Source organism: Sturnira hondurensis, unplaced genomic scaffold (genome assembly GCF_014824575.4).
Source record: "Sturnira hondurensis isolate 20B ecotype Veracruz unplaced genomic scaffold, ASM1482457v3 Scaffold0022179, whole genome shotgun sequence".
Lineage (NCBI taxonomy): Eukaryota > Metazoa > Chordata > Mammalia > Chiroptera > Phyllostomidae > Sturnira > Sturnira hondurensis.
The window spans coordinates 216,496-240,969 of record NW_028094810.1 but is presented as its reverse complement, the minus strand read 5'-3'; the positions used below and the strand labels follow the sequence as shown (position 1 = coordinate 240,969).

At 40.9% G+C, this 24,474-nt stretch overlaps 1 protein-coding gene and 1 long non-coding RNA gene across 8 annotated transcripts in view; both read left to right on the top strand.

The window, feature by feature from the left end:
• LUC7L (LUC7 like) overlaps positions 1–24,474 on the top strand; it is a 52,514-nt gene that overhangs the window by 7,033 nt on the left and 21,007 nt on the right. For 4 of the 7 annotated variants that reach the window (XM_037034593.1, XM_037034592.1, XM_037034591.1 and 1 more), the window contains exons 2-4: positions 1,146–1,514; positions 3,382–3,476; positions 8,875–8,973. In XM_037034593.1, coding sequence (XP_036890488.1) covers positions 1,454–1,514; positions 3,382–3,476; positions 8,875–8,973 — 255 coding nt within the window. In that variant the 5' untranslated portion in view covers positions 1,146–1,453. Of the gene's footprint in view, positions 1–1,145; positions 1,515–2,331; positions 3,477–4,860; positions 4,891–8,874; positions 8,974–24,474 lie in introns of those variants that run through there. The other 3 variants (XM_037034598.1, XM_037034594.1, XM_037034597.1) reach the window with 3 other exon arrangements.
• Positions 22,000–24,391, top strand: LOC118978881 (uncharacterized). The gene is made up of 2 exons (XR_005064799.1): positions 22,000–22,548; positions 24,352–24,391. It is a non-coding gene; the product is annotated as an uncharacterized LOC118978881 (long non-coding RNA).

The window sequence follows — 24,474 nt, the reverse complement described above, 5'->3', positions numbered from 1 at the left end:
CTTGCAGCCTGGTTCCTAACAGGCCAAGGCCCAGTACCAGTCCTCTGCCTGGAGTTTGGGTTCCCCTTCCCTAGGGAATCAGGTGAAAGTGTGGGAGAGAGTTCACAAACAAACAAGTCCTTTTAATAGAAAAAGAAAAGAAACCTCTACACAGATTTTTAATATAAAGTCCAGAGAGTTTTGAAACACAAAGAGTTTTTTCACAGAAGAGTGAAAGCTTAGACTCAAGAGAAAACTTACTCTCCAGCTCCTGAAAGAGGGAGGAAAACAGCATGTTCAAATGGCTGGCTCTGTAGGTACCATACTTGTTTGCTCATCAGCCCCGGGCTATGGGACATTTTATTTGGACCCCATGAGTTGACTGCAAACAAAGTCAGCCAGTTATTCATTTAGCAAAAAAATATTTATTCAGGAGTAAAGACAGGATTGCATTACAGATCTTGTTGCCACAGTGAATCACGTGCAAGTTCACGGTAAACAGTGGAAAATCTTTCTTTTATAGAGGGTAAGGGGAAGTGTGTGGGGAAGGGTTGTTATAGCCTTAGAACTCTTCTTGTAGGTCTTTCTGCCATGACTCAGGACTTGAGAGTTCCTCCTATAGGGCTTCCAGATTTCTGTTCAGGTTAGACTCATTAATTTGGAAATTGGCTAGCAAAAATCTCACGGATTCATTTCCTTGTTTAGTTTGTCAATATTCATCTTGACCCTGACTGGTGTGGTTCAGTTGTTTGGGCTTTGTCCCACAGAGGGAAAGGTAGCCACGTGGCTGGTTTCTGGCCTGGGCACATGCCTCTGTTGCAGTTGGGTCCAGGTCAGGTGCTTAGGAGAAGCAACTGATCCATGTTTCTCTGCCTCTCTCTCTCCCTCCCCTTCCCTCTCTCTAAAATATAAATAGCCCTGGCTGGTGTGGCTCGGTGGATTGAGTGCAGGCCTATGAACCAAAGGGTCGCTGGTGTGATTCTCAGCCAGGGCACATGCCTGGGTTGCAGGCCAGATCCCCAGTGGATAGGCGGCATGAGATAGGCAACCCCATGTTGAGGTTTCCCACTCTTTCTCCCTCGCTTCCTCTCTCTCTAAAATTAAAAATAAAAATAAAATAATAATAAATAATAAATAAAAATTACATTCGTCTTGTTTTATTGTAGGTTAGCCTCTGTAGAACCTACAGGTCTTGGGCTCTAAAGTAGAATCAGAGTAGACCGGTGCTGCCCATTGGAAAACGCTTGAAGAATCCAGCCTCATTCTCCACAGCAGAGTTCTACACCCACCGGTCCCTGCAACTACATTTCCCAGCGGGCCAGAGGCGAGAGCTGACGCACTTCCTCCCGACGTTCCCTCGCAACAGGAAGTAGCCGAGTGGGCTCGAGGCTGATGCGACCATCCTTCGTCATCGCCGCTGCCGCTAAGTAGAGAGCACCCTTCGCGGCCGTACCTGCCGCCCCTGCCGGCCACCATGTCCGCCCAGGCGCAGATGCGGGCCCTGCTGGACCAACTCATGGGCACGGCCCGGGACGGTGAGTCGGGACGGCCGGCGAGGCGAGGGACTGGGGCGGGAGTGAGGCGAGGCCGCCGGGCGGCCTGAGGCGGGGGCAGCGACCGTCTGCGCCTGCGCTCTCCCCCCACCCCGGCCCCACGCGCCGACGGCGGTCGCCGGGCCTTTGTCTGAGCGGGTTCGCCTGTTCGGCTGGCTTTTCTCCCAACGTCTGCGGATCTTCGGCGAGCTTCGTCCTCCGAGCCCACTCCGTCGGTGGGGCTCTAGCCCCATTCCCATTTACGGTTCTGCCATGTCCAACCCGGTGGGCGCCGCAGCTTCTCCAACCGGGGAATCGGCGAAGGGCTCCCAGTCGCTGGCAGCCTGGGAGAAGCTACACCCGTGGGAGCCGATGGGCCTCGAACCCCGGCTGTTCTTGTTCTGTACCATTGCAAGGAGAGCCGTAAATTGAGCTTTTCTTACGTGGGTTCCTGCCTGGTGCTTTTCCAAGCTCCCTTCCCAACCACACAGGATCGCTTCTTTTAAGCTAGCGCTTGTCAGTCGTTAGGTAGGTTGTATTGTAGGGAGGAGTGGAATATCATGATGGTTGTTTCAGGAAAAAGCGGTTGCATCTTTGCAAAACTACATACCTGCTGTGGTTTGTGTTTCCTACTGAAGTAATGAAGTTGTAAGTTCACACTGGCACATTCGCAGGGCTGTGCAAATTCTTTGCACTATATTTCATAGGTGAATAAGTGCTTTTTAGCTTTCTTTGTATATTGAGTTGCTTTTGAATTGCTTCCCATATTTTTATTTCATACAAACTGAACAATTGTGGCCCCTCTATTTTATTTATAAAGGTTCAGTGTATCTTTGCCTGCCTACATCAATCTGCAAGGGAGTTGCAGAAAAGCCTCATGTTCATCGAGCCGTGAGTCACAACCAATTTCTAAGCTGTTATAACAAAAAAGTGTTTGCTTTTTTTCACAAGTAACTTTAAAAGTGTAGTTTAGAAAGAAAACATTTTTCAAAAAAAGACACTACATTAATCCTGGATGCTTGCAAATCCTGAGATATATTCCTCCTTTAGTATTACACAGCTCTGTGTCCTATACACAGATTAGCTTTAAAATTTGTCACATTCCACTTTGCCTTTACTTTTATGTATCATTCCCCTGACTTCCTTACTGCAGGTTGGGCAAGAAAACTTTTCCTTTAAAACTTTTCAACAGCGGGCATAAAATTCTGCAGCTGAGGTCTTGAAGAATGCAGATGGGTACAGTATATGTTGGAACTCACAGTGTGTATTGACTAACCTAGTTCTTTTTTTCTTTTTTCTCTCCCCTCCCCTTTTTTAGTATTGTCTTGTTAACAGTGACTCCCACGTGCCAACTCTCTTTTTTAAGGGTGGGGGTGAAAGAGGGATGAGAAGACTAGGTCTAGGTTATTTATTAGTCAGTGGTAGAGTTTGAAAGCTAGCTTTGTATGTTTGGGCAAAATATTGCCTATACACTCGTCCACGGCAAAGCGATTAGATTAATAAGTAGTTTTTGTTGGTGGAAACTACCAGTTATTGGTCATATGTGGTGATTCATGGCCCTCTGATTAGCATGGGTTTTGGTATCTCATGGCCCACATGTATGTGTGGGGCTAGTGGCCTTTTGGTGCTCAGCCTTTTGCTTTTGACTCCTTGACTTCTTTGGCACAATGATGGAGTCAGATCTCATTAAGTGATTCTTCATGATATTTTTAGCATCAGAAAACATCTGTATTCCGCTCCAGTTGTAAATGCCTCTAAATCAGCTTTTCAGTGTATTTGGTAGTCTGCAAATCATCCAGGTGAATTGTACCAGATATGCTTTTGTGTTTAACATGGTATTATCTTATTTAAAACCACAAATAAATTTCAGGAGATGAAACCAGACAGAGGGTGAAGTTTACAGATGACCGAGTCTGCAAGAGTCACCTTCTGGATTGCTGCCCCCATGACATCCTGGCTGGGACGGTAGGTGCATTGGGTGAGGGGGAGTTGCAGAGCACCCAGGAGTGCAGTGTAACCAGTATAGGTTTTCCAAGTTGAATTCTATTTTTCTTTATTGGGTAGAAATCACCATTATTGCCCCTTCAAATGACAGATTATGTTAAGTGTAATTTTATATTGCGGAACATATTTTCTGTTATAAAATTTGTTCTTTGAAGTTACCAGGTTTTTGTGAAGTCATTTATACGGAAGTATTCAGGTCTAAGTAGTACAAGTAGTCTCATTTGACTACAGCAAAAAGTATACCTCTGCCCTGGCTGGTGTAGCTCAGTGGATTGACTGCGGGCCTGCGAACCACACGATCGCGGTTCGATTCCCAGTCAGGGCATGTGCCTGGGTTGCAGGCCAGTTCCCAGCAGGGGACTCACGAGAAGCAACCACACATTGATGTTTCTCTCCTTCTCTCCTTCCCTTCCTCTCTAAAGATACATAAATAAAATCTTTAAAAAAAAAGTATACCTCAAGTTAGCCTGTAGTTCTTCGAAGACCTTGGCTTGGTTGGTTGGTTTTCAAGTTAAACTAGACTTTTTATCTACGAGATGCATTTCTTCCCGGATTTTTAGGTTTTCTAAAAACTAGTTGGTAATAACGTTGACTGTCTAGTTTTGTCCTGTGTCACCCTTTTAAGGAAGGAACATATCCGATGAATATAGACCCCTAAAATTTTTAAGTTGACTTCAGATGAACCAAGCAGATAAGGGCTGGTTTTGTAGAATGTGTATTTATTCAAATTAGATAGGATTTAAGAAGACTAAAGAGTGGAGGATTATCTACCATGATTCACCATTTACTGAAAAGGAGTCGTGTGAAGATCAGCACCATTTCAAGACTTCACACCTATGCTGTGGATGTAAAAACTGTCTTCTCATTTTAAGGGTCAGGTGTGCATGTACTAGCGAACATCTTTGTGATTAATCATTGCTTTACTAATACAGTTGTGGTGGGAGCGGCCACTGGAAAGCTGGTCAGGTGTATTAAATCTCAAGCTAGCTCTTCTGACAGCAAATGGGAAATGAATGCCAAACCTTGTGACTCTGTTACCTGAGGCTTGCCTGCACTTTGATCTTGCTTAGGAAAGCATTATAATTTGAGTTTGCTGCATATTGTTGTTTGTGTCACTCTTTGTAAACCAGAGGCAATCAAGCAGAATAGGCTAATTCAGAGCCAAATAAATCCATCAGTGTAAATGTCTGGTTTCCATTAGTCATAAACAGTTCAGCCATAGGATACTCCTATAGGAAGTTTCATAAACTAGAACTGTTGATAGATTTTAATAGAAGAAGTCAGAAGTCAGAGGAAGAAGAAGGGCGTGCACCAGAGTGAAGCATTTCAATCATGTTTTTCTTAGGTTACTGTATAGCATTGTTCCAGGATGCTGGTGAGTAAAATAACCTGAATGAATCCATTTCCTACAAATGTTTACCGTGTTAGTTATGGATTACTTCACCAAACATTTATTGGACACCAACTCTGTGCTAGGCACTGATGCCAGTAAGTCGAAGTCTTTATTCTTCCCTAATGTTTGAAGAGGACAGACAGTAAATAATAAACAGATAATGGACTGCTTAGATAGATGGTAAGGTAAGGCCTCTTAGGGACATTTGGAGTAGAGACCTGAATGGTGAGTAAGAACACATAGACCTGGTTTGGGCATATAATGTTCTGGGTACGAGGATAGGTCTGAAGGGATGCCACTGTTACATCTGGACTGGTGTGAGTGAGGGGAAGGGGGAAGCAGAGGCTGTGGAATCAGATGAGGGATAAGAAGCCACACACTGATCAGATTCACTCCTGTGTGGGATTGTGCCAGGGCAGCTCAGCAAAGGGAGTATGAGAAGGGACAGACTGAGGAGGAGAAAACCCAGGAGACATGTTTATGCAAAGATGCAAATAAATCTCAAGAGTTGCTGAGGGTCGATTAGGATAAGGATTGGGAATGCGAGGGGAGGTTGTTATAAAGGTTGAGCCTCATGGGGTGAGGGCTACATGGAAGTGGGAAATCAGGGGTAGAGTTGAAGGATGGATCTTATGGGGAGTTTGTGTTTTGTTTTGATTGGAATGAATGTAATTCTTCAGAGTGGAGCAACAAGATGAAAGTAGTTACAACCCTCAGCCTGGTAAGGGCTACTCCAGGCCTAAGTTTTTGTTAAAAAAAAAACCATCTCGCCCTGGCTGGTGTAGCTCAGTGGATTGAGCGTGGGCCTGTGAACCAGATGATCGCGGTTCGATTCCCGGTCGGGGCACATGCCTGGGTTGCAGGCCACTTCCCTGCAGGGGCCAGTTCCCTGCAGGGGATGCACGAGAGGCAACCATACATTGATGTTTCTTTCCTCTCTCCTTCCCTTCCCCTCTAAAAAGATAAATAAATAAAATATTTAAAAAAAAAACCATCTCTTACTATTAGTGAGGGTGAGGCAAGGGGTAGTGGAAGTAATAATTTTATTGGGGCTTAATGGGAAAATGTAGTATTGGTTAGTAAATTTGGAAGGGTAAAATACAGTAGTTGGGGGAAAGGAGTGTGATTTGTCTCCTTGGAAGAACTTTGTTTTCCAAAGGTTTTGGAGTTTTTTAGTTTCTTTTCCTGTCAGCAGTGTGAGATCACTAGAGTGTGGAGAAAATAGGTGTTTGTGCAGTAAAAAAGTTCTGACATGCTGGAATATTCAGCCACTTGGAATATTTTGGAAGGATCTAATGAGCGTGGTGTTTCAGCTCTGCTTGCTGTTTAGCTGCTAGGGGAATTGGCCAGTACTTCCTTCTGGGCTAAGCTGAAGGTACTTCCAGAGAGTAACCATGGGACCCAGGCTTATCCTCCACTTTCTTTAGCAGTGTCTGAGAGCTCTCACCCAAAGGGAGAAACGGTGAATTTTGCTTCACTTGTGGTTGCCTGATGTCAAAACTTACTTGACATTTGGCACTTCTTAGAGTGGAAATTGATCTGCACTTAAAATTTTTAGTACTTAAAGTTTTAGTGTTTACATCTCTGTGGTAGTTTTTCTTTGAGCAACAGAGACTTCATTGCTTTTAAGCACGTCTCATAACTTCCACTCAATTTTCAGCTGTAGTGTATAGTTTCATTTGTAGAAACTATATATTTTATTTTAAAAATTAAAAAAAAGTACTTAGGTTTGGCCCTGGCTGGTGTGGCTCTGTGTATTGAGCACAGGCCTGTGAAGCAAAGGCTCATTGGTTCGACTCCCAGTGGGGGCACATGCCTGGGTTGCAGGCCAGGTCCCCAGTATGGGACGCATGAGAGGCAACCACACATTGATGTTTCTTTCCCACTCTTTCTCCTTCCCGTCCCCTCTCTCTAAAAATAAATAAATAAAAAAGTTAAAAAAGAATAATGTGAAAATAAACTTAAAAAAAAACACTTAGTTTTGGAGAGAGGCAAGGGAAAGAGAAAGGGAGAGAAACATTGTTTTGTTGCCTCTTGCATACCCCCAGCTGGGACTTAAAAGAGTGAATGACGCAAAAGTCAGCCTTAAAGGGACTGTTGTTCTAATTGCAACTTTGTTTTCTAGAACCATTATTGCCCTACCTCTAGATCCCCTGTATAACCAACATACCTGTATTTTGCTGTGAACAATGTGTTCCTGTGTATAATACTCACCCATGTTTTTGGCCCAAACTTTCAGGGGGCAAAACTGCTTATTTTAATTAATTAATTAATATTTGGATACTTATTCTTGGTATTATAAAGGAACTTTAGCATTTATTTTTGAACATATTATGGTGCAAGAACTGTTATGTAACATAATTACAATACACAAGAACAGATGCAAGGCATTTCAGGTGCTACCCATGTATAATGCGCATTCTTATTTTTCCCTCAAAAATTTGGGCAAAACTCATTATACACAGCAAAATATGGTACACAAGCTACATATGACTTAAGAGTAAGAATAATGAAGGAGAAAAGAGGTTTTAGCATTTAAATGCAAGTCTGTCTTTGGTAGAAACAAAGATAAATTCCACATTAGGCAGCCCACTATAGTATTACTGTCAGTGGTAATACTGAAGGATAATTTTTTTCGTGAGCATGGTATACACCCTTCTGTTAGATAGGGTTCAAGAGCCAGGAACTGTGAGCCTCTGATTTGTTTAAAATGTTAAGGATTTTATAACCCAGAAAAGTTTTTACTTCATTTTGAACATAGTTCAAGCTTAAAGAAATTCTCAGAATCCATCATTTTTTGTTTAATAATTATGCAGACATGTGCTTTTTAAAGATTTTTAAAATTTTTTTGTTTATCTTTAGAAGGGAAGGGAAGGAGAGAAATACCAATGTATGGTTGCTTTTGGTGCATCCCCTGCTGGGAACTGGCCTGCAACCCAGGCACATGCCCTGACTGGGAATCGAACCGCAATCTTCTGGTTCGCAGGCCCATGCTCAATCCACTGAGCTACACCAGCCAGGGCTGCAGACATGTCCTTTTTAGCTCAGCAGCTCGGACTTAAGAGGTGCCTCATTGCAATGTTAGGTTTTGTTAACTTGTACTCTGTCTTGAATATGATCCTCAACATAACAATTTCCTGTTGCTGTTTGGGGGGGGTGGAGGTGAGGCGGTATCTGGCTCTATGGAGTCTTGTACTCCATACAAGATTTAGATAAGAACTATGCAGTATTTTAATTTTCCTACGTGTGCTTAAGTAATAGCTCATCAGGGTAATCTTACTCTTACACAGATTATTTGTTTTAATAAAAGAGGCTTTTGTTTCTCATATGGGACAACTGAATGGCCCAATTATTTGTCTGAGGTCATTTACCAGGTTAGGAGAATTGAGGAGGATCCATTCTGCTCTGAATCGGCCTATTCTGCTTTATTCCCTTTGTTATTGGAAGAGCTACACAAAAGCCAAGTGTTAGATTTTCTTGTAATTGCCAAAAACCTGATTTCTATCTGCTCTTTCCTTTTTTTGTCTCTGCAACTTCAGCATCTTGAGTAGTAAAGATTGTAAGCAGGAATGCCTAGAACCGTGTTGCTATCCAGATGCTCTTGTTTTCTGGCCTTTTCTTTGCTCCCCCACACCGCCAACCCCCAAATCCGCTATTCACTGAATAGATATTCTGTGATTAATACAAAAATAAAATTGGCAAAGCTTATTACGGTAATGTGGTTTTCATTATTAGTTTAATTATCTTTGGGTCTAAAAGATAAACCTTTATATTCTTAAATGCATTAGTTCTGAGTACCATATAATTATGGTGGTAAAGGAAAAATAAGACTTTTTAGCTATATTCTGTTTCTTAATTTTCCTTTCATAGTTTAGTATTCAAAAAAGTATTGTTTATTTTGGTGGCAGGTCATGTGCTTTCTAATGGGTAGATGTTCACACGTAAACTTTTGTTTGTTTCTTACAGCGCATGGATTTAGGAGAATGTACCAAAATCCACGATTTGGCCCTCCGAGCAGATTATGAGATTGCAAGTAAAGAAAGGGACCTGTTTTTTGAATTGGATGTAAGTTTTATTTGATGTTAATTAGTCCTTATTATGAAGAGCCAAATACTGAACTAACAGGCACAATTCAAGATGTATAAGTTGTGGAGCAAACAAAATAGGTATTTGTTATTCCATCACTCTGGCTGAGGGCTAGAACACAGCCAATATACTATTTGGTGTCTACCAGTTTGTCTCTTACCCCAACATGATTCTGTATTTTGTATATATCATTTCCTTTTAAAATTATTTTTATTACATGTCTTTATGATTCCTTGAATGTTAAATATTTGAGGCTTATAAAAATGGTTTCATAGTATAGATGGTTGTTAACTTTATTTCCTTGTTCAGTACTATGTTTATTTGTTTTGTTGGATATGGTTTGTTTTCATTGTTGATCAGGTATTCCCCAAACTATATGCATTCTTTATTCATAGACAATAGAGTTGATTCTGGTTTTCTTTTTTCTGTTACGAAGAGTATTATGAATATTCCTGAGTATTTTCTTGGTGCATTTGTACAAGGATTTATCTAGGATCTATTCTGTTATACAGGATATATTCCTAGGGGAGGGATTTGTAGTTTATAAGGGATGCATATGTTCATCCTTTCAAGTAGTCCTGTAATGTTCTTTTCTTTTTTCTCTCTATTGTTTCATAAAGTGGCCATAGCATTTTATACCCGTCAATAACAATGTATATATCCCCACCCACACTTGGTATTATCAGACTTAAATTTTTGCAATTTAGTGGTTGTAAAATGACATTTTACAACTTGTATTTATTATTGTCTCCCAAAGGAGCCTTTCCACAGAGGGGAAGGGAGGGAGAAAGAGAGGGAGAGAAACATCAGCGTGTGATTGCCTCTCACACGCCTCCTTGCTGGGGATCTGGCCTGCAACCCAGGCATGTGCCCTGACTGGGAATTGAACTGGTGACCCTTTGGTTTGCAGGCACATGCTCAATCCACGAAGCCACACCAGCCAGGGCCCAAAGGAGCCTTTTTAAAACCGTTTTTCCTGATTTGTCCTCCTCTCCTCCATGATACTCTGATATCATGATATCCATGATACCAAAGATAAACTGCATATAAGTTCATGTACTATGATTCTTTCCATGCCACAAACCGTTGTAGTATGTAAGATACCGACTAAGACCAGTTTTTACTCCACCCCTAATGAGAATGCATTATTTAGAGTCACTCTTTTAATTTTTTCTTTTCCCTGATTTCTCTAACACAAGTATGCCATGAAATCAGTGGAGGGCTTGATGCCATTTCAGGTTCCTGAGTTGAAGGTTGGGATGGAACTGATCTGGAGGTGAGAAAGGCAGAGAGAAACAAAACCCAAGGAAAGGCATTTTACCTGTAAAGGACATTTTAAAGGATATATTGTTGCCGGAGTAAATTCTGTTTAAACCAGCAGTCTTAAAGAGTGATTGAATTAAGAATTCTACAGAACACATTGCCTTTTTAAAATTATTTACTTATTTTTTTGGAGAGGGGAAAGGGGAGAGAAATATTGATTGGTTGCTTCTTACGTGCCACCAACTGGGGCCTGGCCTGCAACCCAGACATGTGCCCTGACCGGAATTGAACCCCGTTATCTTTTGGGTTACATACTGGTGCAGAACTCACTGAGCCACACCAGCCAGGGCTCAGAGATACTCTTTAACAACAGTGTGCTCTCAGCATTGAATCTTTGAGTTAACTAAAAATGCCTTTAGCAACAGCTTATCTGTTAGGGCTCATCATCAGATGGGGCTTGGAGATGGTGATTTTCTATATTTGGAGTTTCAGTTCTTCAGTAACCTGCAAATGACTATATAAAGAGGCCATTACCTTGTGATACCGGGTTTCAGAAAATCTGGTAGGTGTACAGGTTGAAATTTCAGTTTTAGTTATATAGTTTTATGGATCGCAAATTATAACATTTCTACCAAATCAGGTCAGTGCACTTTTTACTTATTTTTAAAGATTTCATTTATTTATTTTTAGAGAGAGGTAAGGGAAGAGGGAGAGAAACATCAGTGTGAGAGGATCGATTGCCTCTTGTCCATGCTCCAGCCAGGGCCAAACCTGCACCCAGGCTGTTGGAATTGAACCGGTGACCTTTCACTTGGCAGGATTTTGCCCAGCCAACTGAGCCACACTAGTCAGGGTGGTCAGTGCACTTTTTAAATGGCTCAATTAATTTAGTCAGTGCCAGAGAATAGATAAATAGAGGAATTGAGACTACAGAAAGAGACTGAAACAAATGTAGTAATTTAGTTTATTTTGAAGGGTGTATGTTCAGTCAGAACAGAGAAGATGGGTTGGTTTTCAATAAACAGTGTTGGAAACTATGGATTAGCCAGTTGGAAAAATACCGAGTTGGATCCCCTAAAATAAATTTGTTTTTGTCGCCTTCTGATATGATTAGGCCTAGAGGCTACAAAAGAAAGATGGATGCATTTGTCGTCTGCTAATAAGATACTAGCATATGAAAAATAGCCATACATAAAATAAACTGGGACAAAATATTTTCAGTATATATGGTGATGGGCTAGTTTCTTTTACACGGCAAGTCCTCGCTTAACATTATTGGTGGCTTCTGCAACTTTAAGTGAAAAGATACATGAAGAAACCAGTTTGTCTATAGGCTAATAATAGATATAAACAAGAGTAAAATTTTTAGAGCATCTTAATGGATGTTGAACGAAACAGTGTTGAGGACCTGCTATGTATATTCATTGTGATTGACAACAGTAGCAGTAGATCAATAGAAAACGGGCAGAGGACAGAAAGGACATTTCTTAGCAGGCATCTTGTCCTATGGCAGGTGCTTACCTTTACTTAAAATTAAAGAGATGGAGAGTTAAGTAATCCTAATACCACTCCTGGATAATTGAACATTTATAGACGTGACAGCACATTCCACCAGTGCCAGTGATGAAAGTATATCTGACTGAAACACTTGCGTATGTACCGAGGTAAGTTTGCTCCAGAATATTCTTACAGCGTACAACTACGGACAGCAGAAACCAAGAAGACTCTCAGTGAGGGACTGGCTAGATTACAGCTTTTTTTTTTTTTTTAATTTTTAAAATTTTTGAAGATTTTATTTATCTTTAGAGAGGAAGGGAAGGAGAGAAGGAGAGAAATATCAATGTATGGTTGCCTCTCATGTGTCCCCTGCTGGGAACTGGCCTGCAACCCAGGCATGTGCCCTGACTGGGAATCGAACCGCGATCATGTGGTTCACAGGCCCACGCTCAATCCACTGAGCCACACCAGCCAGGGCTAGATTACAGCTTTTTGTGATGGAATGATATATAGCTATGAAAAGAGAATTGAGGTAGTTTAGTATATGTTGATGTGAAATTACCTCTAAGATTGATTAAGTAGAAAAGCAAGATGTATGATGTTTCTCTAGTGTGTTTTTCAAAAAGGGAGGATGTTATATACTCGTGGACAGGCTTAGAGGTGTAGGGTAGATTTAGAGGGAGATTATGAACGTTCTTGTTTTGGTTGGAGGGCTAGAGTAGGACGCAAGACCTTTTTGTGCAGTGTGAAAATTTAACATAGGTGGGAATTACTTTTTCATTTAAAAAGGTAACCACATCTTCTGTCTTCTTAAAAATAATTTTAACATTATAGAAAGCTTAAATTAAAATGTTTAAGCCCTGGCTGGTGTGGCTTATTGGGTTTGCTAGCCTATAACCAAAGGGTCACTGGTTCAATTCTCGGGGCACATGCCTGGGTTGCAGGCCAGGTCCTCAGTAGGGGGGTGAGAGAGAGGCAACCACACATTGATGTTTCTCTTCCTTTCTCCCTTCCCCTCTCTAAAAATAAATAAAATATATTTTAAAAATTTATAAAATGTTTGATAACTAGTGCTATGAACACATGGAGGAGGTCCTCCTGCCTTGAATCATGAAGGGTAATCTAGAGCAGCTGTGTTTGTATTAGGGTAGTCTGCCAGGAGCTGTCAACATGTCCAATGCACATATATTGTATGCTCCTCCCAGAACTCTGTAACTGGAAAGGTATCTTAGGGGTTTGTGCAAATGAATACACAAAAAATATGCTTTTCACAACTATTTTTTCATTGGGAAGAAAAGAAGCCATTGTATAGTAAAACTATTTGTTAATGGGGGACTGGTTACAAAATTGCTGTCATACTGTCATACTGATATTTCATAAAGCTCTAAGCAGCTAGCTCTGGATGTTAGGGAGATTTTACCTTAAAAGTTTTTTTATAGTAATGGCTCTAGATATAGTTCCCATACCATAGAATTTACCCTACTTTAAAAATTTTAAATTTATACATATTAGTAGTGTTTGGATGTGCCTGGGTTACTTTAATACTAAAAGTGACTTGACTTTAAAATACCAAGCTATATTAACCTTTATTTCTTTAGTTTTGCTGAATGAACTTAGAAATAAAAATGTTTTTTCTCAAAATATGTATTTGTTAAATTAATTTGATAAAAGTGAATGTTGGTAGATAATACACGCTTTCTGTTGCAAATTCCAGAACTCTAGCAGGCTCTGAGACCTGTACAAGAAAAGTCTCTCCTTTTCATGTGTCTAGCTGTCCAGTATTTACCTATTGAGGTCACTTGTATCTTTCAAAGAATGTCCATTCAGAAGGAAGAAATATATTTATCAGAGAGGCTAGTTGTGATTTTTTAAATTAAAACAGCAATTTTTTAAAAGATTTCATTTAGTTTTAGAGAGAGGGAAAGGGAGGGAGAAGGAGAGGATGAGAAACATCAATGTGTGGTTGCCTCTTGGTGCGCCCCCAACTGGGTACCTGGCCCACAACCCAGGAATGTGCCCTGACTGGGAATTGAACTGGCGACTCTTTGGTTTGCAGGCTGGCACTCAGTCCGCTGAGCCACACCAGCCAGCGCTAAAACTGCGTTTGATAAGCAGAACACATTAGGAGTTTTTTGGCTAGATGAGGTCAGTAGGCCCACTCTTGCTACTTCTGACCTGCCCCTGCCTCTTGATAACCTGCCTCTTGGCAATCTACTCCTAGCTTGCCATGTAGCCCATGGGTTGTCCAAGTCCCAGGCTTGGGACCAGTAGTTCCATGTGTCCATGCTGAGGTTAGTTTCCAGAAGGGCTGCAGTGTGACTATCACTATTGGGAGAGATGGACATGTTTCTTTCTTTCTTTTTTTTTTAAATTTTTATTTATTTATCTTTAGAGGGGAAGGGAAGGAGAGAGGGATAGAAACATCAATGTATGGTTGCCTCTTGTGAGTCCCCTGCTGGGAACTGGCCTGCAACCCAGGCATGTGCCCTGACTGGGAATCGAATCGCGGTCGTGTGATTCGCAGGGCCGTGCTCAATCCACTGAGCTACACCAGCCAGGGTGGACACGTGTTTCATTTTCACAAGTTGTAAACGGTCATTAATCCATAATTTTTTCTGATTTTTCTTAATAATTTATATTTGTGTAGTTGACCAAAAGTTTTGGTAGAATCTTTTCATGTTGGCAATAATTTTTTGAGGTAAGCCAAATGTGTATCTCCAAAGTGTTTGAAAGTGCCATAAATTTGATGTTCTTTGCCAGAAGTTTTTGAAGTGGCATCGTGTGATGCTTGGAGGAATCAGATTCTGTTCAGTGGATCAATCAGGGACATTTGGGAGCTTTTTTTTTTAATCCAGATTGTATTATAGAGACAGCTGACAAAAAATAAAGTATAATATTTATATTTTTAATACTGAAAAAATTTTAACCAAATACATTAATTATTACAGGCATTTGAATTATATTATAAATCGTTTTTGTTATACAAGGGTTTTTTTTTCAGAACAAGTTGTTATATTCAGATTAACATGAAGACTTCATTTAGATGGTACTAAGACAGCCATTTGTTTATTTTAGAAAAGAAAAACTCTTAAAATTTGAGTTTGTAGTTGACTTGTTACCATATTTTTGGGCCATAAGATGCATATGCATCAAAGTTTTAGAGGAAGAAAATGGGAAATTTTTTAAGCAAAAAATGTGGTAAAATATTTAATAACATAAATAACATAATGTTTAACGAATGTAAATGTAAACAGAACTCACCAGCAGCATTAACAACCATTATCCTTCCAAATTGGGGGGCGGGGGTGTGTCTTACAGTCTGAAAAATACATAATTCGTGATGCAGCAGTTTAAAGGAAGATTCTCTTTATCGAAGGTGGCATTACTGTTAAAATCTATTTTGCTTTTTAGTTAGTTGTTGAGCTCATAATTTAAATGATGTTTGATTTTCAGTAGATCTTTTATAAGAACTCACCAGGCCTTTTTACAAATTTAAAATATTTATAGACTATAAGCCACTTATAAGCCATTTGTAAGAAATTGTCCTAGAGGAGTATTTGCCTATGTATGAGAAGACATAAGGTGTTTATTGTATCATTTTGAATTGGTGAAAAAGGCTTAAAGTAGTTGTGTTAAAATACAGTGAAATACTGCACAGCTGTAGATCAAAGAAGACTTGTACATTGATATGAAAAAGATAAAATAGACACTTAAAAACTTGTTAGGTTGAAATAAAAATTGTGCTTTTATATACACTTAAAATGTTTGTTTCTTAATTACATTTTACATTAATATTATTTTGTATTTCAGGTAAACATCATAGTGGTTAGACAGTCATACACTTTACAAAGTGGTCTCCCCGATATTTCAAGTATTCACCTGGTGAATAGTTAGTTTGTTCATAGTTACTACAACACTATTAACTGTATTTCTTATGCTGTACTTTACATCCCAGTGACTATTTTGTAACCATTGGCTTACATTTTTAAACATAATTTAAAAAGGTGTATACCAGCCCTGGCTGGTGTAGCTCAGTGGATTGAGCACTGGCCTGTGAAACAAAGGGTCGTGGTTCGATTCCCATTCAGGGCACATGCCTGGGTTGCAGGTCAGGTCCCCAGTAGGGGACACATGAGAGGCAACCGCACATTGATGTTTCTCTCCCACTCTTTCTCCTTCCTGTCCCCTCTGTCTAAAAAATAAATAAATAAAAACATTTTAAAAAGGTGTATACCAAACTCTTAAGTGATTATTTCTATGTCATATAAAGTTAATAGGTCCAGTCTGATTGATATAATAGAAATGGAAAATGTAAAGTATTTATGGCTTGTAACTTACTTCTACAAATCTCTATCCTAAGGAAGTCTTTGGAAACAGATGCAAATATTTTTTGTTGGGGGGAGGGGTTAAACACCAAAAGTGTATCGACTCACAGTTCTGGAGGTCATGTCTGAGAGCAAGGTGTTAGCAGGTTGGTTCCTTTCTGGGGGCCATGAGGGAGAATCTGTCCATGCCTCTTTACTTGCTTCTGGTAATTTGCTGACAATCTTTGGTATTCTTTGGATTGTAGATGCATCACCCCGTCTCTGCCTTCATTGTCATGTAGTATTCTCCCTGTATGTCTACAGGCAAATGTTGATACACAGGCATGTTTGTGGTAGGATTGTTTATAAGATTGAGAAATTGGACATAACAAAAATGCTCAAGAAGAAAATGGATGAGCAAACTATCGTAGACTGTGCCCTTGAAATTAATTTTTATGAAACCTATTTAGTGGTGTTATTGCTTATGATATGAGCAAGACAAAGATACAAAATTGTATATACTGGAGAATTCACCTCTAAACTTGTGTCTGTGTCCTTAATCAGAATTTATAGACTTGAATTCAAAGCCCCTTTCCTCCTCCCTGGAGGCAGTCCCTTATGTATTGCTTTAAAATACAAGGAAGCAGCCCTGGCTGGTGTAGCTCAGTGGATTGAGCGCGTGTTGCGAACTAAAGGGTCTCCAGTTCAATTCCCAGTCTTGGCATATGCCTGGGTTGCAGGCCAGGTGCCCAGTGGGGGCTATAAGAGAGGCAACCACTCACTGATGTTTCTCTCCCTCTCTTTCTCCCTCCCTTCCCCTCTTCTAAAAAGGAAATAAAAAATAAAATCTTAAAAAAAATTAAAAAATACAAGGAAGCAAATGGTTTAAAATATATATATATATATATATATATATTAAACCATTTGCTTCCTTGTATTTTTTATATATATATATATATTTTAAACCATTTGCTTCCTTGTGTNAGGAAATAAAAAATAAAATCTTAAAAAAAATTAAAAAATACAAGGAAGCAAATGGTTTAAAATATATATATATATATATATATATATATATATACATTTTTTTAAAGATTTTATTTATTTCTTAAAGAGAGGGCAAGGGAGGGAGACAGAAAGGGAAAGAAACATCAATGTGTATAATGGGTTCCTCTTATGCACCTTCAACAGGGGGCTCGGCCAGCAACCCAGGCATGTGCCCTGACTGGGAGTTGAACTGGCAACCTTGCAGTTTCCAGGACAATCCACTGAGCCACACCATCCAGGGCGAGGAAGCAAATGCTTTTTAAAAGTAACAGTTTACTTGTTAAATGCCCCCAGACTCTTGTTTCGTTTTTATCTTGTCTTTTCCCCACTGGATTATTACTAGTTTTTTTAGATTTTATTTATTTTTAGAGAATGGAGGGAGGAAGAGGAAGAGAAGCATCAATATGTGATCGATATATGCATAGATATGTCCACAGATTGTCTCTTGCAGGCCTTCAACTGACCAGCAATCCAGGCATGTGCCCTGATTGGGAATGGAACTGGTGACCTTTTGGTTTGCTGGCTGGCAGTCAGTCCACTGAGCCACACCAGCCAGGGCCCCACAGACTATTTTATACTGGCTCCTAGACATAAAATTTTATCTGTAAATACTGCAAGTAGTACACTTAAAAGATAATAACTTTATTTACAATAATTTCATAGGCAGTGTTCAAATATCTGAGGTTGATTCAGAAAAGTGGGGTTTTTTTTTTACAGTTCTTTCTTTGACTCAGAATCCAAAATAAAGGCCACACATTAGAATGTTTTGTTGGTCTTTTTAAATCTATTCAAAGATAATTTTTAAGTCATATCTAGAATTTTGCTGATTGTATCTTCAGGATATCTTTTTTAACACGTTTTCCCTAATTTTTAAAAAGATTTTATGTATTTACTTTTAATATATATATATTTTATTGATTATACCATTACAGTTATTCTATTCCTCCCTTTCATTCCCCTCCACCCTGCATACCCCCTCCCCCACCATCCCCCCTTAGTTTATGACCACGAGTCTCAAGTTGTTTACATTCTGTATTTCCCCTATTCTTGCCCTCCCCCCTATTGATTTTCTACCATCTATGCTATTTTCTGTACCTTCTCCCCCCTTCTCCTCCCCCCACTCCCCTGTTGCTAACCCTCCTTGTGATCTCCATTTCTATGGTTCCGCTCCTGATCTAGCTGTCCTCTTGGCTTGCTTTTGTTTTAGGTGTGGTTCTTAATAACTGTGAGTTTGCTGTCCTTTCACGGTTCATATTTTTCATCTCCTTTCTTAGTTAAGTCCCTTTAACATTTCCTATAATAAGGGCTTGGTGATGATGAACTCCTTGAACTTGACCTTATCTGAGAAGCACTTTATCTGTCCTACCATTCTAAATGAAAGCATTGCTGGATAGAGCAGTCTTGGATATAGGTCTTTGGATTTCATGACTTGGAATACTTCTTTCCACCTCTTTCTTGCCTGTAAGGTCTCTTTTGAGAAATCCGATGATAATCTGATGGGAACTCCTTTGTAGGTGACTGTCCCCTTATCTCTTGTTGCTTCTAGGATTCTCTCCTTTATTTTCATCTTGGCCAATGTAATTATGATGTGCCTTGGTGTGTTCCTTCTTGGGTCCAACTTCTTTGGGACTCTCTGAGCTTCCTGGATTTCCTGGAAGTCTATTTCCTTTGCCAGACTGGGGAAGTTCTCCTTTATTATTTGTTCAAATAAGTTTTCCACTTGTGGCTGTTTCTTTTCCCCTTCTGGTACCCCTATAATTCGGATGTTGAAATGTTTAAAGATGTCCTGGAGGTTCCTAAGCCTCTCCTCATTTTTTTGAATTCTCGTTTCTTCATTCTTTTCTAGTTGGATGTTTCGTTCTTCCTTCTGGTCCATTCCATTGATTTGAGTCCCAGTTTCCTTTCCATCACTATTGGTTTCCTGTGCATTTCCCTTCATTTCCATTAGTTTAGCCTTCATATGTTCCTCTAATTTGTGACTAGAATCAACTAGTTCTGTAAGCATCCTGACTACCAGTATTTGTTTTTTAAAGATTTCATTTATTTATCTTTGGAGAGGAAAGGAAGGAGAGAAGGAGAGAAATATCAATGTATGGTTGCCTCTCTGAGTCCCCTGCTGGAAACTGGTCCGCAACCCAGGCATGTGCCCTGACCGGGAATCGAACCTCGATCGTGTGGTTTGCAGGCCCACGCTCAATCCACTGAGCCACACCAGCCAGGGCTGATCACCAGTATTTTGAACTGTATCAACCGTATCAACTCACCGCATATGAGAGGTTCGCTATTTCTTTTTCGCTTGGAGTTATCGGCTCTGGGGCTTTGAGTTCTTGAGCCATCGTTTGGACTGTTTGTGCCTGTTATGTATGAGGAGCAGAGCCCTAGGTGTTCACCAGAGCAGGGCAACTCAGTCACTGGGTTGTGATGCTGTAGGTGGGGGCGGGGTCAAAGAGGAGCAATGGCGGTCTTGTCTGCCTCCTCCCACTGCTGCCGCCGCAGCTGCCACCATCACCGGGGCCTGCGCGTTCTGTCCCACTTCGCGCGAATGTGGGACCTAGTCAGTCTGCCCTGCACCCTGACTGGGTCGGTGCTGCCTGCATGCCTGGGTCAGGGGATATTTCCTGCCCGACCCTGCTCTGCTGCTGGCTCCGCCCCTCTTACTGGTCCCCGTTGAACTGTTTGTTGTTGTCGGACTTCCGCATAGTTCAATTTTCTGTTCTTTGGCTGTGTCTCTGTTTACTAAACCTTTGTTGTATTCAAACTTGGTTGTGGGAGAAGGCACAGTGTTTCCACCTATGCCTCCATCTTGTCGGAAGTCCTGAGTTACAACCTGTTTTCCCTCATTTTTGAAATTCTCTGTAACCTAGAAATTAGATCTGGAGGCTCCATCATTGGTTTACCAGTTCTTCTTTGGCTAGGATATTTCAGGGACAGAGCTGTGCATGTCCTGTTGCTGCACCTTGAGTGGTACTTTGATCAGTGGGCCTAGGTGTTTCAGGCAGCTTGAACTGTTGATTGTAAATGTCCCAGGTAGCCTTTGGCCTAATGCTTTAAATAGTAGTGGAGGATTATTGCCTTGGATCAGTTATTTCACTAGGGTTGCAGCATCTCTTACTAATGGAAAACATTCACATGGTTCAAAATTTGAAAGCTATAAAAGGTATGTTGTGAAAGATTTCTCCTGCTCTGTTCTTCAACCACCTGGTAGCTGCCAGAGGTGACCAGTTTTTATGTTTCTTCAGTTAACTTTATATAGATGTCTAAGGGGAAAATATATCTATATTCCTTTAAGAAATTTTTTAAAATTTATTTTTGGTGGCAGAAGGGAGAAAAGCATTGATGTGCAAGAGAAAGGTCACTTGGTTGCCTCTAGCACATCCCCAGCTGAGGGCCTGGTCCATAACCCAGGCGTGTTCCCTGACTGGGAATCGAACTGGCAGCCTTTCAGACTGCAGGTTGGTGCACATTCCACTGAGCCACACCAGCCAGGGCTATATTCCTTTTTTTAAAACATGAACAGTAGTCTACTCCACACTTATTCTGTACTTGCTCCTCCTTTTTGTTTAACTTTTCAATATGTCTTTGAGAGTATTTCCTGTTGGTTGGAGTTTTTATATTCCTTTTTGTGACTACATGGTATTCCAAAGAGGGTGGTATCTACATTATGTGATAATCATGGTGTGCACTGCATTACACTTTGGCACATCATGCGTGTATCTGGGAAAGATTCTAGAAATGAAACTGGTCAGAACGGTGTGTGTTTGTCATGTTGATAGTGCCTTAGCGAATGCTCCCACCCATGAGACCATGAGAATTGAATCTTTACATTTTCACTAACAGAGTTGCCAAAATTTGGGTCTTTGCCAGCCAGAGACCCAAAAGGTATAAAAACATATTTCTTTGTGGGCCTGACAGAGTTGTCATAAAGATACTTCTCTGTGGAAGTGTTCCCTGCCTGTACCCTCAGTTTCACCTTGATGGATGGTATTTCTGGCACCTTTCCACCCAGGAGCCACCCGAAACTCAGGTGTGTTATCCGGGAGAGGTTTCCTCCCAGTGTTCACATTAGCTTCTCCAGCCTAGTGTGCTCTCAGCCTAGGCATGCCAGGCCTTGATTTTTTGAGTGTTTTGTCTAGGAATTCCCTGAGAGAGGGTGTGTTATACTTGGTGTTAGGTGATCTGCGTGTGAATACATTTTCAAGTTTCTCAGCTTGAACACTGGCAAATAGCAACGTTAATTCATTAGTTTAACCTGTGGAAAAGTTACAAAGCAGTATATTTCTTCAGCATTTACATGTTGAAGATGTAAATAATTTAGTAAAATAATTTAGTTTCTCTTTAATTTAGTGAAAATGCAATTAACCTTCTTGTCTTGCTCCATGATATTTTATTTGACAGGTTTCTAGAACAGTACACCATATCAACTACTGTATTTTTCAGACTGTAAAATGCACTCCTCCCCACCCCCAAATTTGGGAGGAATATGCTGCTGTTGAGTTCTGTTTACATTTACATTGGTGAAATACTATGTATTATGTTTTTTAAATATTTTACCACATTTTTTGCTTCAAAAATTTCTTATTTTTCTCTAAATCCTAGGTGTGTCTTATGGTCCAAAAAATATGGTAATTTACAATTTTTAATATACCAGATGTGAGCAGTTCTGTTTGTACCTAGTTTTTATGTGACCTTGGACAAATTGTTTCATCTGTTTTTTTGTTTGTGTTTTGTTTTTTGTTTTTGTTCTTTTAGATTTTATTTATTCATTTCTAGAAGGAGGGGAAGGGAGGGAGAAAGAGAGGGAAAGAAACCAATGTATGAGAGAAACAATGATTGGTTGCCTCTTGCATGCCCCCAACTGGGGGCCTGGCCCACAACCCAGGCATGTGCCCTGACTGGGAATCAAACTGGAGACCTTTCGGTTTGCAGGCCAGTACTCAATCCACTGAGCCACACCAGCCAGGGCTCATCTGTTTTTATTCATAGAAACTGTGCTGGTCCTAACTGCCTCTGAATTGTGAGGACTAAGGTATAGGGAGCCAAACCACAGAGGTCCTTGTTGCATCCTGATACCATCACTTAGTAGTTGGGAAACTATCTCAGTTTCTTCACCTGGGGAATGGAGGCCTTAAGAGTCCCTACATGACTATTTTGAGGAATGTGTGGAATAGGCAACACTGTACAGGGGCACATGTTTGCTGTGACCATTCTGACAACATAGTTTTGTCTTAGGCTTACTGACTGCTGGCCAGTGCCATTGCTGCTGGGTAGGCGAAGTCAGGAACAGTACAGACAGTCCTGTGTGTGTCAAAGGACAGCCCCCTGCAGGGGCAGTGAGATCTGGGTGCCTATTGTGTCAAAGTGCTGTGCTCAATTACCCTTAATAGTTTGTGTTTCATCTCATCACCCTTGAATAAGAGAAGATGGATCACTTCCTAGTAAGTGTTAGGTTATTATTTTTTAAAATATATTTTATTGATTATACCATTACAGTTGTTCTATTCCCCCCCTTCATTCCCCTCCACCCGAACACTCCCTCTCCCACCATTCTCCCCCCCTTAGTTTATAACCACGTGTCTCAAGTTCTTTAGATTCTATATTTCCCCTATTCTTGCCCTCCCCCCTATCGATTTTCTACCTACTGTCTATGCTGTTTTATGTACCTTCTCCCCCCTTCTCCTCCTCTCACTCCCCTGTGGCTAACCCTCCATGTGTTCTTCATTTCTATGGTTCCACTCCTAATCTAGCTGTCCTCTTGGTTTGCTTTTGTTTTAGGTGTGGTTGTTAATAACTGTGAGTTTGCTGTCCTTTCACTGTTCATATTTTTCATCTGCTTTTTCTTAGATAAGTCCCTTTAACATTTCCTATAATAAGGGCTTGGTGATGATGAACTCCTTGAACTTGACCTTATCTGAGAAGCACTTTATCTGTCCTACCATTCTAAATGAAAGTTTTGCTGGATAAAGCAATCTTGGCTGTAGGTCTTTGGATTTCATGATTTGGAATACTTCTTTCCAGCCCCTTCTTGCCTGTAAGGTCTCTTTTGAGAAATCCGCTGACAGTCTGATGGGTACTCCTTTGTAGGTGACTGTCCCCTTATCTTTTGCTGCTTCTAGGATTCTCTCCTTTATTTTCATCTTGGCCAATGTAATTATGATGTGCCTTGGTGTGTTCCTTCTTGGGTCCAACGTCTTTGGGACTCTGAGCTTCCTGGACTTCCTGGAAGTCTATTTCCTTTGCCAGATTAGGGAAGTTCTCCTTTATTATTTGTTCAAATAAGTTTTCCACTCGTGGCTGTTCCTCTTCCCCTTCTGGTAGCCCTATAATTCGGATGTTGGGACGTTTAAAGATGTCCTGGAGGTTCCTAAGCCTCTCCTCATTTTATTGAATTCTCATTTCTTCATTCCTTTCTGGTTGGATGTTTCGTTCTTCCTTCTGGTCCATTCCATTGATTTTAGTCCCAATTTCCTTTCCATCGCTATTGGTTTCCTGTTCATCTCCCTTCATTTCAATCAGTTTAGCCTTCATATGTTCTTCTAATTTGTGACTATAATCAACCAGTTCTGTGAGCATCCTGATAAACAGTGTCTTGAACTGTGTATCTGAGAGGTTCACTATTTCTTTTTCACTTAGAGTTATCGACTCTGGGACTTTGAGTTCTTCTTGAGCCATCTTTTGGGCTGTTCATGCCTGTTACGTAGCAGGATCGGAGCCCTAGGTCTTCACCAGAGCAGGGCAACTCAGTCGCTGGGTTGTGACGCTGTATGTTGGGGGGGGCGGGGTCAAAGAGGAGCAATGGCGTCCCTTCTGCAGCCTCCTCCCGCTGTTTCCACAGGTGCCACAGCTGCCACCGTCATGGGGGGCGGGGGGCCTGCGCGTTTCATCCCACTGCACTCGAGTGTGCCACCGCCATCAGCCCTCCACCACTGGGTTTGCCTGCTGGGGCCTGCATGGTCTGTCTCACTGTGCGCGAATGTGCGACCGCGGTCAGTCTGCCCCACACCCTGACTGAGCCCGGGCTGTCTGCACGCCTAGGTCTGGGGATCTTTCCTGCCCGACCCTGCTCCGCTGCTGGCTCCGCCCCTCTTACTCTCCCAGTTGAACGGTTCGTTGTTGGATTTCCGTGTAATTCAATTTTCTGTTCTTTGGCTGTGTCTTTGTTCTCAAAACCTTTGTTGTATTCAAACTTGGTTGTGGGAGACGGCACAGTGTTTCCACCTATGCCTCCATCTTAGCGGAAGTCTAGTGTTAGGTTATAATTAGCACTTAAGTTTTAGACTCAAGTACCTTTTTAAAAAAGTCATAGAGACCTGCTGTTTGATTAGGGACCATTCTGAAAATGAGAGTCCTGTTGAAGAGAGGATGAGTAATAGAA